Genomic DNA, 13853 nt, shown 5'->3' on the forward strand with positions numbered 1-13853 from the left:
ACACAGCAGGGACCAATGCAGACCCTTAACCTGCTGAGCCACCAGGGAACTCCCCAGATTTTAATAAGTATTACAAAGAACATTCAAATCAACTCATGTATATTGACCCCGGGTTAGCTCGCCTGTAATCCAATTACATTAAAAGCACAGTGGAATTCTCCATTTTCCTTAACCCACTTAGACATGGGTGAGTCTCCTAGAAAAAAGTGTCAATACACAGAGCCCATGAGACAGTGAACAAGCCTTTTCTGCTGCCAAGAAAATGGAGTGAGTCTAGAATCCGCCATCCCCTTGACACACACACCTAATGCAATCATTCCATCATTTTCAATCTATATTTCAAGTTCTTTGTAATGTGATAGATCACAGAGATAAAAAAGTTCAACCTTCTGCACCCATAGCTACGCTAAAGATAGCTAGTATGAAAATCGTATCAGCATCCCACCCCAAATTTCCCAAGCCTTACTCCGCAAGGACCACGGCACGGTGGCCAAGGGTGTGCCCCTATGCTTCTAGTTCCACCCATGCACGTCTCACCACCCCTCCGCTCTAGAGGACACGAGACAGCCAAAAAAGGAAAGGACACGTGTTACGGCCACGGCTCTCACATTTTTTTTCAAGTTTAAAAATAGAGAAAGGAAACATGTCCCAAATTCGAGAATTCTTTTTCTTCAGAATAGTTTTATTGGTTTGCATACGGTTTGGCAACACTCAACTCTCTCCTACGGACACACGAATCCACTCACTCGGAGTCTTCTTCGCCCCATATCTCGTAGATGGTGATGTTGTTGTGCGGGTTTGCAGGCGCCTCTAAGTGCTGCAGCTTGAGGTGACCGCCGGTTGCCATGGCGACCTTCAGATTCCGCACCTTGGACACGAACTTCACCAGGTCCATCTCGAGCTGGGTTAAGGTACTGAATGCATAGTCTTTGCTGGGGGCGGTATTTTGATTTTTCCTGACGGGAGAGCGAAACGAACAGCTTCGAAGGCCACCAGGATTTTGCTCCTGTCAAGAGAAGAGATGTGGGGTGAACCATACCGTTGATGCTCACTGGTCCTGGCAGGATTCTGGGGGAGGTGGGCTCACCTCGGAGAAGCGGGCTCCAGCACTGATCGAGCCCCGGGACTGGCCAACGGTGGCCCGATCTGGCTGTGTTTGCAAATAAAGTTTTATTGGGACACAGCCAGGTGCACTCATCTGTACACGCTCCATGGCTGCACTCAGGCTCCAATGGCAGAGCTGGATGCTCGCATCCAACACCTGTATGGGCCGCAAAGCTGAAAATAGCGACTTTCTCGCCTTTTTTTTAATTTAATTTAATTTAATTTTTTTTAATTTTTTTGTCTTTGTTGTTGTTGTTGTTGCTATTTCTTGGGCCGCTCCCTCGGCATATGGAGGTTCCCAGGCCAGGGGTTGAATCGGAGCTGTAGCCACCGGCCCAAGCCAGAGCCACAGCAACGCGGGATCCGAGCCGCGTCTGCAACCTACACCACAGCTCACGGCAACGCTGGATCCTTAACCCACTGAGCAAGGCCAGGGACCGAACCCACAACCTCATGGTTCCTAGTCGGATTCGTTAACCACTGCGCCACGACGGAAACTCCGACTTTCTCGCCTTTTACGGGAAGGGTGAGCCAAGCCCTGCTCCATCGGTTTGGACACAGTGTCCGGAAGGGCTGGGTCTGTCTGGGAGTGACCGGGCCGCCATACTTCTCTACCCTTCCCCTTCTCAAGGTTGTTCTGCCACTTTACGGACCAGCTGTTACCTCTTTACACCTCTGTCCCTTTACGACAGGTGTCTTCCTTTACCAGGGATAACGCTGCTGTTCCCTTCAGTTGGACAACTTGTAAATAAGGCAGGCCATTAACCAGTCAGGGGCAGCGAACCTGACTCTACATAATTGTGTCTTGAAACACGCCAGGTTCTTGAATCTGTACTCAACGCGAGAAACTGATGTAATAGATTCAATATCGATCCAAGGTTTTATTCACCCAATAAACAGAGGTGGCCCTCAACCATCAGTCCCACCCTCTGGGGGTTAAGGTCTGTGGTCTCTGCTCAGGACACACGGGGAAATGAATGAGCCCACGCTTCTCGGGACCAGGACGTGGCTTCTCTGAATCCCAATTTCTTCTATTTAACGGTCCTGCCCGTAACGACTAGAACACCGGTTTCTCTGAGCCTGAGATTTCTGAGATGGGATCAGGGTGGTATGAAAAGCAGGGCTGCTCTTACCTTACTCTTCTCACTATCTCCTCGAAACTTCAGCATCATGTACAGCACAATAACAAAAACAAGCCAGAGCCACTTGCTCCCAAGCCAGCCTTGGGCACGCTCTGGCAGATTCTGCCGAATCCGGAAGTGCCCTCCGCAAGGCACCTTTCCCTGGGGTTCTTTGGCTTTATCTCTCAGAGAAGAAAACATAAAGGCGTAGCCACAGGAGAGGCACAGAGGCAAGAACAAGAACCATTTCAGCGACCGCATGATGAGCAGAGATGGGGGAGGAAGTGGCTCATGGTGGGTTTGTCTGCCCTGCACCTGGGAGACTGGGGACCTAGGGCTGGGCCGTTGGTGATGTCACAGAGGCCCTGAGCCAGCAGCAGCTCAGCCCATTGTGATGACCTCAGGGTACAGGATAAGGAGGCCCACAGGGTAGCCTGGGAGTAGGGCTTAAAGGGACATGGTGACACTGGTGGCAGGCGGTAACCAAGAGGTGGGGGACGGGTGGGCCGCCATCTCCTTGCCAGCACATTCTTTCTGACCCTGCAACTCTACTGAGAGCCCATCAGCTATTTGTTTTTGTTTGTTGGTTGTGAGCGGGGCAGGCAAGGCGCGTGCCCGCGTGGAGCTGAGCGCCGAGCGCGCAAGATGTTAAACAGGGGGCTACCAACTCAGAGCCACTGATGTGTGTCGTTGTTCTTCAATGTTCTAATAATAATTATTTGCTAATATTGAAATGTGGGGTGGGGCTTTGATTTTTTCTTTAAATTGTTATTTCCCCAATACAATTTTTGTTTTTGTTTTTGTTTTTTTTTGTCTTTTTGCCTTTTCTAGGGCCGCTCACGCGGCATATGGAGGTTCCCAGGCTAGGGGTTGAATCGGAGCTGTAGCCACCGGCCTACGCCAGAGCCACAGCAACTCGGGATCCGAGCCGCATCTGCAACCCACACCACAGCTCACAGCAACGCCGGATCCTTAACCCACTGAGCAAGGCCAGGGATTGAACTCGCAACCTCATGGCTCCTAGTCGGATGTGTTTACCACTGCGCCACGATGGGAACTCCCAATGATTTTTTTTTCTTTTCTACTGTACAGCATGGTGACCCGGTTACACATACATATACACATTCTTTTTTCTCACAATATCATGCTCCATCGTAAGTGGGCTTTGTTTTTAAAAGGCCGGATTTCTGGCTTCCTTTCCCAGTAGGGCAGGTCTGATCACACCGGGGCCCTGCAGGTGGCCAGGATCTGTCCTCGGCCCTGGTCACTCCCCATGGCCCCACGCTTGCACTTGTTGACCTTACTGAGTGTGCTCGCCTGGGTTCATTGAGAGCATTTATTTCATTAGAGCTTATTTATTTCATTAGACCCAGGGGGCAGCTCCAGGCTGGTTTAGGCAGGAAGGGCTTTCCTGAAAAAGACACGTGGGGAGGAGCAGGGAGGGTGACACAGACGGGGAAGGGCTGACAGGTAGGCAGGTGTGAAGGACACAGCCTGTGTGACACCTGAGGCCAGGGCCGGGAACAAGACAGGGCGGGCTGGCCGGTGCATCTGAAACCATCAGTTCCTAAAAATGACATGAAACCCAAAAAAGTCCCAACTAATGGAACACAAGGCTTGTCCTTGTCCTGGGTCATCCGAGACACGCTTGCTCCCCAGGGAGGAAACGTTCTGCTGGGCGTCACCACAGGTCCGCGGGTGCCTTCCCTGGGCCTCTGACCCTGCTGAGCGACGACGAAGCCCTGTGAGAGGACGGGAGCCAGGAGGGCAGTGCGGGGAGCTGGGCTGGGCCGCGGACTGCGCGTGCACACGCTCCTGCCGCTTGGGGGGCTCCCTGCCGGAGAACACCCAAGCCCGGCTTTCAGGGGGCAAGACCAATGCATTGGTTAGGAAATAGGCACTGCTTTTTTTTTTTTTTGTCTTTTCTTGGGCTGCTCCCCCGGCATATGGAGGTTCGCAGGCTAGGGGTCTCATCAGAGCTGTAGCCACCGGCCTACACCACAGCCACAGCAACGCGGGATCTGAGCCGCATCTGCAACCTACACAACAGCTCAGGACAACGCCGGATCCTTAACCCACTGAGCAAGGCCAGGGACCGAACCCGCAACCTCATGGTTCCTAGTCGGATTCATTAACCGCTGAGCCACGACAGGAACTCCCTAGGAAATAGGCACTGCTCTTGTAACTGTTCTTATCTGTATATAAATGGCCCTCCGGGAAAGAAAAGAGGTCATTTGCAGGTTTGTTCTGGAAAAGTCCACAACAGATTAAAATGCCTCTATATTCACATTGTGGACACGTCCTTGGGCCACCGTCCCACCCTGTTGATGCCAAGGACATGGTGGGGGGGTGGGGTGGGGGGGCTCGGCTTTCCGCCCCCTCCTCAGACCTTCCTTCTCCAGCGCCTTCTCCTGTTTTTATGGAAACCAGTGCCCTGGATATGGTATAAAGAAGCATCTCAATAACACAACTGTCTCCAGCAAGCAGTGTTGAGACCTAGATATTCCTGATTCTTTTTTTTGTCTTTTTGTCTCTTTAGGGCCACACCCACGGCGCATGGAGATTCCCAGGCTAGGGGTCGAATCGGAGCTATAGATGCCGGCCTACACCACAACCACAGCAACGCAGGATCTGAGCCGTGTTTGCAATCTTCACCACAGCTCATGGCAACACCGGATCCTCAACCCACCAAGGGAGGCCAGGGATCGAATCCGTGTCCTCGTGGATGCTAGTCAGGTCTATTAACCGCTGGGCCACGACGGGAACTCTGATAGTCCTGATTCTTAATACAGTCTCAAAGTTTCGTTCATAACTGACTTCGACGCACTTTATGATAAAACACACCAATTTCATGAGCAGTTCCCCTTTTAGAATCTTCTGCTGAGAGAGTGGAACAAACATGCTGCCGTGGAATCGCTATGCCAGAAATACAACGGCAGCAATTTTCTTACTCAAGTGTTAGTGGAAGAAAGACAAATACAGAGATGAGAGAAAAAGGAGACTTTAGACCGACTTTATTTTTGTACCAAATCCTCAGATGCCCAACTAAATCTCCTCTGCCATCAAAGCCATAAAGCAGGAGTTCCCGTCGTGGCGCAGTGGTTAACGAATCCGACTAGGAACCATGAGGTGGCGGGTTCGGTCCCTGCCCTTGCTCAGTGGGTTAAGGATCCGGCGTTGCCGTGAGCTGTGGGGTAGGTTGCAGACGCGGCTCGGATCCCGCGTTGCTGTGGCTCTGGCGTAGGCCGGTGGCTACAGCTCCGATTCCACCCCTGGCCTGGGAACCTCCATATGCCGCGGGAGCGGCCCAAGAAATAGCAACAACAACAACAACGAGACAAAAAAAAGACAAAAAAAAAAAAAGCCATGAAGCAAGAAACTCCCAAGCACTCAACTGACCCAGTGGCTCTGCTCTGGCGCAGCCGTGCCGCCCACAGCCCTGCAGGCAGGAGGCACTCGAAACCGTCCTTTCTCAAGTTCAGTTTCACCCGGCTTATTTCATTAATTAACCGCTGGCAGCAAAACCATGAGCGTTTTCATCAAAATGAGCTGACCACACACCCATGAGGAATCTGGAATCTTTAATTACTTTAAGCACAAACAGTGCAGCCAACACGCTCTCGGGGCCGTGGGAAGGCCCAAGTGCCCGGCAGGCGGAGGCGAGCACGGGCCCCAGGGAGGCGAGGGCAGGGGCCTACAGGTCCCCGAGTCCCCGCCGGCTCCAAGCTTTAGGGGGCGTGACTCTGCAACCGAGCAGACAGAGCCGCCAGCACAGGGCTTGGGGGCGGCGGGCGGGCTTCAGAAGCAGTAGGACGTGTGGGTGACCCAGTGGGCCGACTCCTCCTTGGAGCGCTTGGCGGAGCTGTGGGTCGTGAAAAGGGACTTGTAAGCTTCCGACTCTCCGCTGTCCGCGATGGACCTCTTTGGGGCTCCACACAGAGGCTTCCCGACTTTTCCAGAAGAGCTCCCATGTGCTGCTGGAAAAATGCAAAGCCCTTAAGGTCGGGACCACAGAGCATTCCAAACACCACGTGCTCAAAACAAGGGACGAGCATTCTCGAGTCCCAGGCGGGAACTGCCCTCCTGCTCCCTAGGGACGAATGCTGAAATGCACCGCCTCCATCACCAAGGCCTAAAAACACACGAAGCCGCTACATCTGAGTCTGCCATTTAAAATCACACTCATCACTACTTGCTGTGTTCTCGGCCCAGCTCCGTGAATGACGTACGCCAGATCCCGAGGCCAGGGGACCAGGCGGCTCACGCGTGCAGGACCGGAACCCATGAACCCTGCGTTTGCAACACAAGACTACGTGTTCCTTCACCTGATGAATCGCGCTTTTCTTCTTTGTGAAATAAACACTATTCTCCTTGTAAAGAGAGTGTGTTTGGGAGAAGTGCATTCAACTCTGGACTATCTGGCAACGGCTCCTGGTCGAGGGGCAGGTGCAGGACAGGTGGGCCCTGAGGCTACATGTGGTGACATAAAGCCCCAGCAGAGAGGGACGGGGCTGCTGCGCCCACTGCCCTGAGTCCACGACCAGCGTCAGTGGCACATCTGAGCCGGTCTCTGCGCCCCTTGTTAGCCTGGCACCAGGTGTAGATGCCACGTGACAGCTGGTGTTTGCGCCCACACCCCTTCAGCCAGGACAGGGCTCCTGCTCTAAGGTGTGTCAACTGCTTCTTAGAGAGTTGACAAGAGAACCCAGTGAACGATTTAGAGACGCAACTGGGACGAGCTTGAGTTTTCAAACTCCCTCCAACGAAACTGACACAACCACCCACGTGTCCCCCCTTCTAGGCGGCCCACTGCTGTCTCAGGAGGACGCACCTGCACTTCTGGGAGCCGAGCTGGTTTTCTTCTCTCGAGAATCAAGGCTGGTTTCTTCAGGCTTCCCTGCCTTCATTTTTGATGGTCCTGGGGCTTCTGCAAAAGCAACAAAGTAATAAGCAAAACAAAACAAATTCAGGACCTTATTTGGCAAACAGGCCTGTGGCCTTTATTTGGCTAAACTAAGGACTTCTTTCAGTGTCTTACCTTCACTGACGTCTGATTTTGAGACAGACTCTGCTGCCTTGGGTTTCTTTGTTTTCTGTGAAAAGAAAGAGGAGGGAGGATACGTGCTTGGATTCACTGATTTTGGTGTTGCTGTGGCTCCCGCCGTCCTGGGGGCCCAATGAGAGAGTCTCATGGTTCACTCGGGGCGGGGCTCACTCTGAAGAAGACTCCGATAGGCGCCAGTCCTAAGCCCTGGTCCTTCCCACGTGCTCCCCTCCTCCCTCACATCATGTGTATCTGGAGAGACCTGCTCAGCTGTGTAGTTACACTCCAGAACCCATATTCTCAAAAATCCAAACAAAGACGACGATTTCCATGATAACAGCCAGTGGGAATGGTGGCTACTGCGCACAAAAGAGCAGTTCAATGACAAATAACATAAAGACCAGCCAGGGAGTTCCCACTGTGGTGCAGTAGGTTAAGGACCCAGTGTTGTCTCTGCAGCAGCTCGGATCACTGATGAGGCACGGGTTTGATCCCTGGCCTGGTACAGTCAGTTAAGGATCCGTCATTGCCCTAGGTGTGGTGTAGGCTGCAGCTGAGGCTTGGATTCAATTCCTGGCCTAGAAACTTCCACATGCCCCAGGGTGTGGCAAAAAACAAACAAAAAAAAAAACCACCACCAGAAAAAACAAAACAGAAACATAAAGTCCAGCCAGAATAAACATGTACTAAATCTTACCCACTCCAGGGAGACTTCTTCAAAGTTGTCTGCTTCGACCTTTGTTTGCTTGACTGTAAGGACCTGACGCCTGTACTAAGAACTCTCAGCCAATTCTCCTCAACTCTGGACTACTTCTCTTAGAATTCTGTTGCTCATAATGGTTATAGCGGTCAGCCAAAATTTAAGAAATGAACGTAACCATTCTAAAGCCACACAGCTGTGTTACACGGATTCAAACGCGGCAAGGACAACAGACCAGGTTCACGCAGAGTTTACTTTATTGCCATTTTCCTATGTGTGCAAAAGGTGGCGCTAAGGATACGCAGCCTCATCGTTTCCGAAGGCTCCTGTCACTAGAAAACATCAAGACCTTTCCCAGGCAGAGGCCTGGGATGTGTAACACACACGTGCAATATGCTTTGTAACGTGGTACAGAACACCAAAGCGTCCCGTTCATCTCACACACGCAAGACAGGCACTCAAACCTCTGAGCGTAATACCTCGTCCTGCAAGAAAATATGGCAAACGGCCCCTTCCTCAGCCCCCCCGATCACAGCGAGGTCATCTGAATGAAAAGCACGAGCAATAAGGAGCTAGAGGGGAGATGCTGTGTCCCGTTTCCAGCTGCGGGTATATTTGGGAAATATTTTTGTTTCCTGGAAGCAGTAGCCAAGAGCTGCGCCCAGAAGCTTGGTGAGGATTCTGCCGAGAGGGACATGTTAGTTCCACTGGGCTTTGAACAACCTGGCAGGAAGCCCGGGACAGAGCAGACAACTCCGTAGGGTGGGAACGGTACCGACCACGCCAGCGTGTCCAGGAGCTTCCTCTACAATACAGCCTTTCCCTCTGGTGCTTTTTAAAAACGGGATTTGATCAATGGGAGCAACGAAAAACAAGCAGATCCTTTTTGGCAATTGTCCTTTGTCAAAAATATCTCAAACTTTTTTTCTGCTCTTATAGTAAAGAGATGGCAGTAACGGAAAAAACCAACTTAGGATGAAGGCACTTCTACCCATTCGCTTCTACACCTCAACTCACCCTTTACATGACAGACGGCCCTTGCACTATTTCTCAGGAACGCCGTTAACGACCTCGTATAAAACGGCTTTGGCAGAACGCGTCTACTGGCATTTGATCCCAAGGTTTGGGCCCCAGTCCGGTAGTACATACAGAACCGTGCGCACACATTATTTATTTTCGACCTGAGCAAAATGATAAAAGGAGGACGTGCAAATGGTTTGGCTCTGAGGATTCTGGACCCGTACGTAGTAAGAACACTGTCAACAGAGTTAGAGCGCATTCTCGAGCAGCAGCCTTTTCAAGCCTCGTGCCATCAAGTATGTGTTATTCCAAGATACCATGGTCCTGCCCTTTCCTCTATTGCAATTTTCCAAAAAAATCTGAAAAATCTTCAATTATGACATCACTGGTAAATGCACACCTGGAACATAAAAATAGGCAGGCTATTTCCCCCCCCCCAATTTTATGTCCTCAGGATACTGAAGTTCATTTTCTACTATTTTAAGCATTCTTTTGTCTTCCTTGTGATGACATGACATTTCTCCCACACATACCCTGAACCTAATTTTTTTTTTTTTTTTTTGCTTTTTAGGGCTGCACCTGCGGCATATGGAGATTCCCAGGCCAGGGGTTGAATGGAAGCTATAGCCGCTGGCCTACACCAGAGCCACAGCAACACCAGATCCGAGCTGCATCTGTGACCTACACCACAGCTCACGGCAATGCCGGATCCTGAACCCACTGAGTGAGGCCAAGGATTGAATCCACAACCTCGTGGTTCCTATTCAGATTCATTTCTGCTGCATCACGACGGGAACTCCTAAATTTTCTTTTTTAAAGAATGAAAAAGTACTAGCACCATCACCTGTAAATACTCAAGAATAACAAAACTGACTGCTGGATCCAGAATCAATGGCACACTGAATGACTTTCTAGCCGATCACTTGTTTTGAGCCTGCTTGTTCCATGAGCTCATTCAGTATGACGCCACGGCTCATGGAATCTGACTCTAAACCCAGGGCACAAAACAAAGCCTTCGCCCCACACACCCAGAGCGTGGGCTGCCACGTCAGTGCCCGTCGCTGCCCTCCCTTCCTGGAGCCCCGGCACCGCTCGAGGCCGGCGCCCATGGGAGGCTCAGGAAGGCAAGGAAGTGGCTCCCACGGTGGGGGCTGAGCTCCTCGCCACAAGAAGTGCTGGAGGTGTGTGTGGTGGGGGGGCCACACCTGCATGCCCGGGAGCAGACAGGAACTGCAGGCCCCCGGCCCCAGCCAGCTCTTTGGGTGACTCGGGGACATTCGAACCCGGGCAGCGTGAGCTCTTCAGATGTGCTGGGGGTGGGGTCTTGGGGTGACTTTCCCCTTGCTTGCTTTACAGCTAGGAGCACCAAGCGTGACTCTCCTAACACCAGCGCCCTCGACCACCTCAAAGAAGGCCCCCTTGCCCTCGGCTGCACCCTGAGCAGGGTCTTGTCTGCCCTCCCCAGGACAGTCCCGGCAGGTGGTGCTACCCTCTCCCTCATGGAAGGGGAAGCTGAGCGCAGCCAGAGCGGAACCACAGCGCGGCCTGGGTGCGCCCGAGCCCAGGAAACGCTCCAAAGCCCAGGCCCTTCTGGGTCATAAAAACGGCCCCAGTCGCTGCAGACCCCGAGGCGGCAGGTGGGTGGTTGGCCTTTGAGCAGGGGCTGCGGCTGGGCAGCACCTGAAGACTTTACTCTCACCCAAGCTCGAGAAGGTGAGGGACCCCAGGGCTCCGGTACCTTCCCCAGCTTGGCTCGCAGCCGCCGCTCCTCCATCCTCGTCTGCAGCATCTCCACATCCTCCTTGGTGCCGTTGAGCACGATGACATCGTCCTCCTGGAAGGCGGCCCCGCACTGGGGAGAGCAAAAGCGGGAAGACGGAACTGTCACCACGTGGAGCGAGACGGCCCTCAGACCCTCCCTCCTGGCCCGAGCCCTGCTGCTCAAGCCCTCAGGAAATGCCTGTTTTCCTGCCTGCACCTTGGCCTGGCCAGCTTTGGAGCCCACGTCCTGCTTGGGGACGTTTCTGGATACGGTTAGCACAGCAGGTCTGCCTGAAGACTGGTCCCAGCTGGGGTCTGGGAACTTGAATTTCTGGAGTATTCCTCCCATTTCCTAATTGTGTTGGGCTTCTTTGCTCACAGGTCTCCCCAGTGGACCCGACCTCTAGGTGCTCAGAAGCAGGGGCCCCATGCAGAGACCCAAGCACCTGGTGGACATTTAGGAAACATTTGTTTAAGGAGTGATGAGCAATTCTCACCGAGCACCTATTGCTGGTTCATCTCAAGATGACGGATTTAATAGGAGCCTGCGAGACTCACACACAGCAGAGCCACGGTGAAAAGGGAAGAAGCCCAGGGGATCTCACATTCCAGACAGAGAGCTTGGCGAACTTGACCTTCCATCAGAACCTCCTGGGGAGTCGCTGGGACCCCCCCCCCCATTTCTGATTCAGGAGTTCTAGGGGGGGACCCGATAATTTGCAATTCTAATGTTTTCCCAGGTCAGGCAGATGCTGCCTGTGGGGGAACCAGGCTTTGAGAACCACTGTTCTAGAGTTCAGGCAGTTGGTCCATCAGGGTGAATGGGCTCCCTCCCGGCAGGAGCAGAAGGACCCATCTGGAGGCACAGCCTGCACTGCAGCCCTCTCCTGGCTGCAGCTACAACTGTCACTCCCACAAGGGATCTGCATTTTCAGGGGCAGCCTGGGGAGCCGGTGTGTGTTCTTGCTGTGGGTTCTCCAGAGTCCCACTGCCTAGACCTCGGCCTCAGCTGCCGCATCTGTTAAGTGGGGAATAAACTGAACTCCCAACATGATGGGATGGAGGAGAGAATTAAGGCTACACCGTAGGGAACTAGCACAGGACTGGGCCCTGACCCCTCAGCCATCAGCAGCTACTGCTGTAGTTCCGCACTTTCCTGGAGCAGAGCGACGGGTGTCAACACAGACGGAGGGCCAAGGTATCTCTCAGCACCATGTCTCTAACTAGCTTCCCTGGGCAGAAATATCACCTACCCTGCATACCTGAGTTCCGCATCCTTGGATTCAACCAACTTCACATAGAAAATATATGGGAAAAAATTTCTAGAAAGTTCCAAAAATCAAACATGAATATCATGTAAACAGTTGCCTTGAGTACACATGTGTGGCAACTGTTTACACAACATTTACACTGTATTTAACTATGTACACAGCACTTGCATCACACGAGGTATTTAAAGATGATGAAAGTACGCGGGAAGATGCAGGCTATAAGCCAGCGCCACACCATTTTATACAAGGGACTTGAGCAGCTGGGGATCTGGTATCCCGGACCGGCCCCCACTCCCCGCTACAAAGGGCTGATGGTAAACACCACAGCGTCTTCCTTGCTGGGAGAAGCTTGGACGGGAGAAAGCACAGGAAGCCTCTCGCAGACTTCTCCAGGCTCTGCCGGGTCTCCGTCCCTCACCGTCGGATGGCAGCACATCCCCAAGCATTGTCGGCACGAACCTGGGCCGTGAGTACGGCTACAGGCCGAGCCCAGTGAGTCCTACTCTGCCCAGAACAGTAACAGTAAGAGACCCACTGTGCCCAGGATCTCCTTGAAAGAAAATCTTCTCCACACAAGACATGGAAGCGCTCTTTTTCCTAAAAGCTGCGAAGCTTTCCCAGCCCCTCCTGAAACACAGCCACCATCCGCTGACTCTCCCCGGCGGCTGCCTTAGCGGGGTTACGTCCTGTGTCCAGCACTGCGGTGCCAGGGCCGAAACCCGCAGCTTCAGGTCAAAGTCGGCTCGTTTTCCAGTGGGTCTGGTAAATTTTCATGATTGAAAAGCCCCTCCTCTGACCAGAGATCCTGAGGTCGGCGCCACAGAGAGGAGTTACCGGAAAAAGGAAAGGGGCGTCCGGTCTGGCCAGGGCTGCCTCTGAAGAACAGGTGCTTGTTCGGGGGGCATCACCGCAGGGAGGCCGAGGGGAGCAGGGACGGCCCCTCTGCAGGGACTGCCTGCCCCAAGCCCTGGCTGCGGAGATCTGCGCAGAGCCTCGGGGTGTCCTCCTCGGAGAGAGAAAGAAAAAGATGCTGCAGGCACTGAATCAGATGGTAGATAAAGCCTGGTGGGGCTTGGGGCCGGGGCTCTGGCGTCAAGGTCCCTCCTGAGTGCAACACCCAGAGGCTGAAGGGAGTCACACGTTTGCTCTCATTGCCAAGGGCTTGCTGGGCTCTTTCCGCCATTCCTCCCCGCTGTCCCCCCCAAAGCCCAAGGTGTCCGCAGGCATCAGTTTCCCCCCCACACAGCTCGTTCACCGTCTGCTGACGGCTCTGGCCCCGTCCTGGCACAGCCGTGGTGTGCTACTTGAAGAGGTGTACTTCCTTTTACTTTTTTGGCTGCACCCGAGGAATATGGAAGATTCTGGGCCAGGGATGGAGCCCACGCCACAGCAGTGACCTGAGGCGCTGCAGTGACAACAATGGATTCCCAACCCGCTCCACCACAAGATAACACCCAGACTTGTATGTCTAAAGTTGAATTAGTTGCCAAGAACACAAAAATCAGGAACCTCACACATTAAATATCACTGTCTCCAAAATTCAAAAGATCCACTGATATCAAAGCCACCCCCTCAGGGCCTCAATTGCCTGGACCTGAGCAGGCCGCCCCTGGAGACCGAGCACATGGCCCTCCTGCTGGCTACAGGCCCCGTCCCTGTCCTTGGTTCACGCCCGACCATGGCAGGCTTCTGCTGGCCCTCGGACCTTGGGTTGGGTGGCTCACTCGTGAATGAAAGTGAAACCAGGACAGGAAGCAGATTTCTGCACGATGCCAGTTGCCTGACTGGGGCTCTTCTCCGTGGGCTAAAGGGCAGAGGGTCACTCTGGCCGG

The 13853-nt window shown here is 53.1% G+C and overlaps 2 protein-coding genes across 6 annotated transcripts in view; both read right to left on the minus strand.

Moving 5' to 3' along the window:
- Positions 1-653: 653 nt before the first annotated feature.
- On the minus strand, positions 654-3016 carry LOC125122461 (protein FAM209-like). Its single transcript, XM_047770812.1, has 2 exons — positions 2238-3016; positions 654-1006 (listed from the first exon to the last, which is right to left on the minus strand). Exons 1-2 carry the CDS (start codon positions 2484-2486, stop codon positions 743-745), a joined length of 513 nt encoding a protein of 170 aa, XP_047626768.1. The 5' UTR covers positions 2487-3016; the 3' UTR covers positions 654-742.
- Positions 3017-5789: 2773 nt separating this feature from the next.
- Positions 5790-13853, minus strand: part of RTF2 (replication termination factor 2) — a 43653-nt gene continuing 35589 nt past the window's right edge. Inside the window, exons 7-11 of one of the 5 annotated variants that reach the window (XM_047770809.1) lie at positions 12856-13024; positions 10728-10841; positions 7264-7318; positions 7057-7152; positions 5790-6202 (exon numbers count right to left, since the gene is read on the minus strand). In XM_047770809.1, coding sequence (XP_047626765.1) covers positions 6024-6202; positions 7057-7152; positions 7264-7318; positions 10728-10841; positions 12856-13024 — 613 coding nt within the window. In that variant the 3' untranslated portion in view covers positions 5790-6023. Of the gene's footprint in view, positions 6203-7056; positions 7153-7263; positions 7319-10727; positions 10842-12855; positions 13028-13853 lie in introns of all 5 variants that reach the window. The other 4 variants (XM_047770808.1, XM_047770807.1, XM_047770811.1 and 1 more) reach the window with 4 other exon arrangements.

Source organism: Phacochoerus africanus, chromosome 3 (genome assembly GCF_016906955.1).
Source record: "Phacochoerus africanus isolate WHEZ1 chromosome 3, ROS_Pafr_v1, whole genome shotgun sequence".
Taxonomy (NCBI): domain Eukaryota; kingdom Metazoa; phylum Chordata; class Mammalia; order Artiodactyla; family Suidae; genus Phacochoerus; species Phacochoerus africanus.

Coding starts and splice junctions, on each gene's coding strand:
- LOC125122461 (XM_047770812.1), bottom strand. CDS start 2,486: ATGCGGTCGCTGAAATGGTTCTTGTTCTTGCCTCTGTGCCTCTCCTGT. Junction 1,007..2,237: donor GAGATAGTGAGAAGAGTAAG/GTAAGAGCAGCC, acceptor TTCTCTTGACAG/GAGCAAAATCCTGGTGGCCT.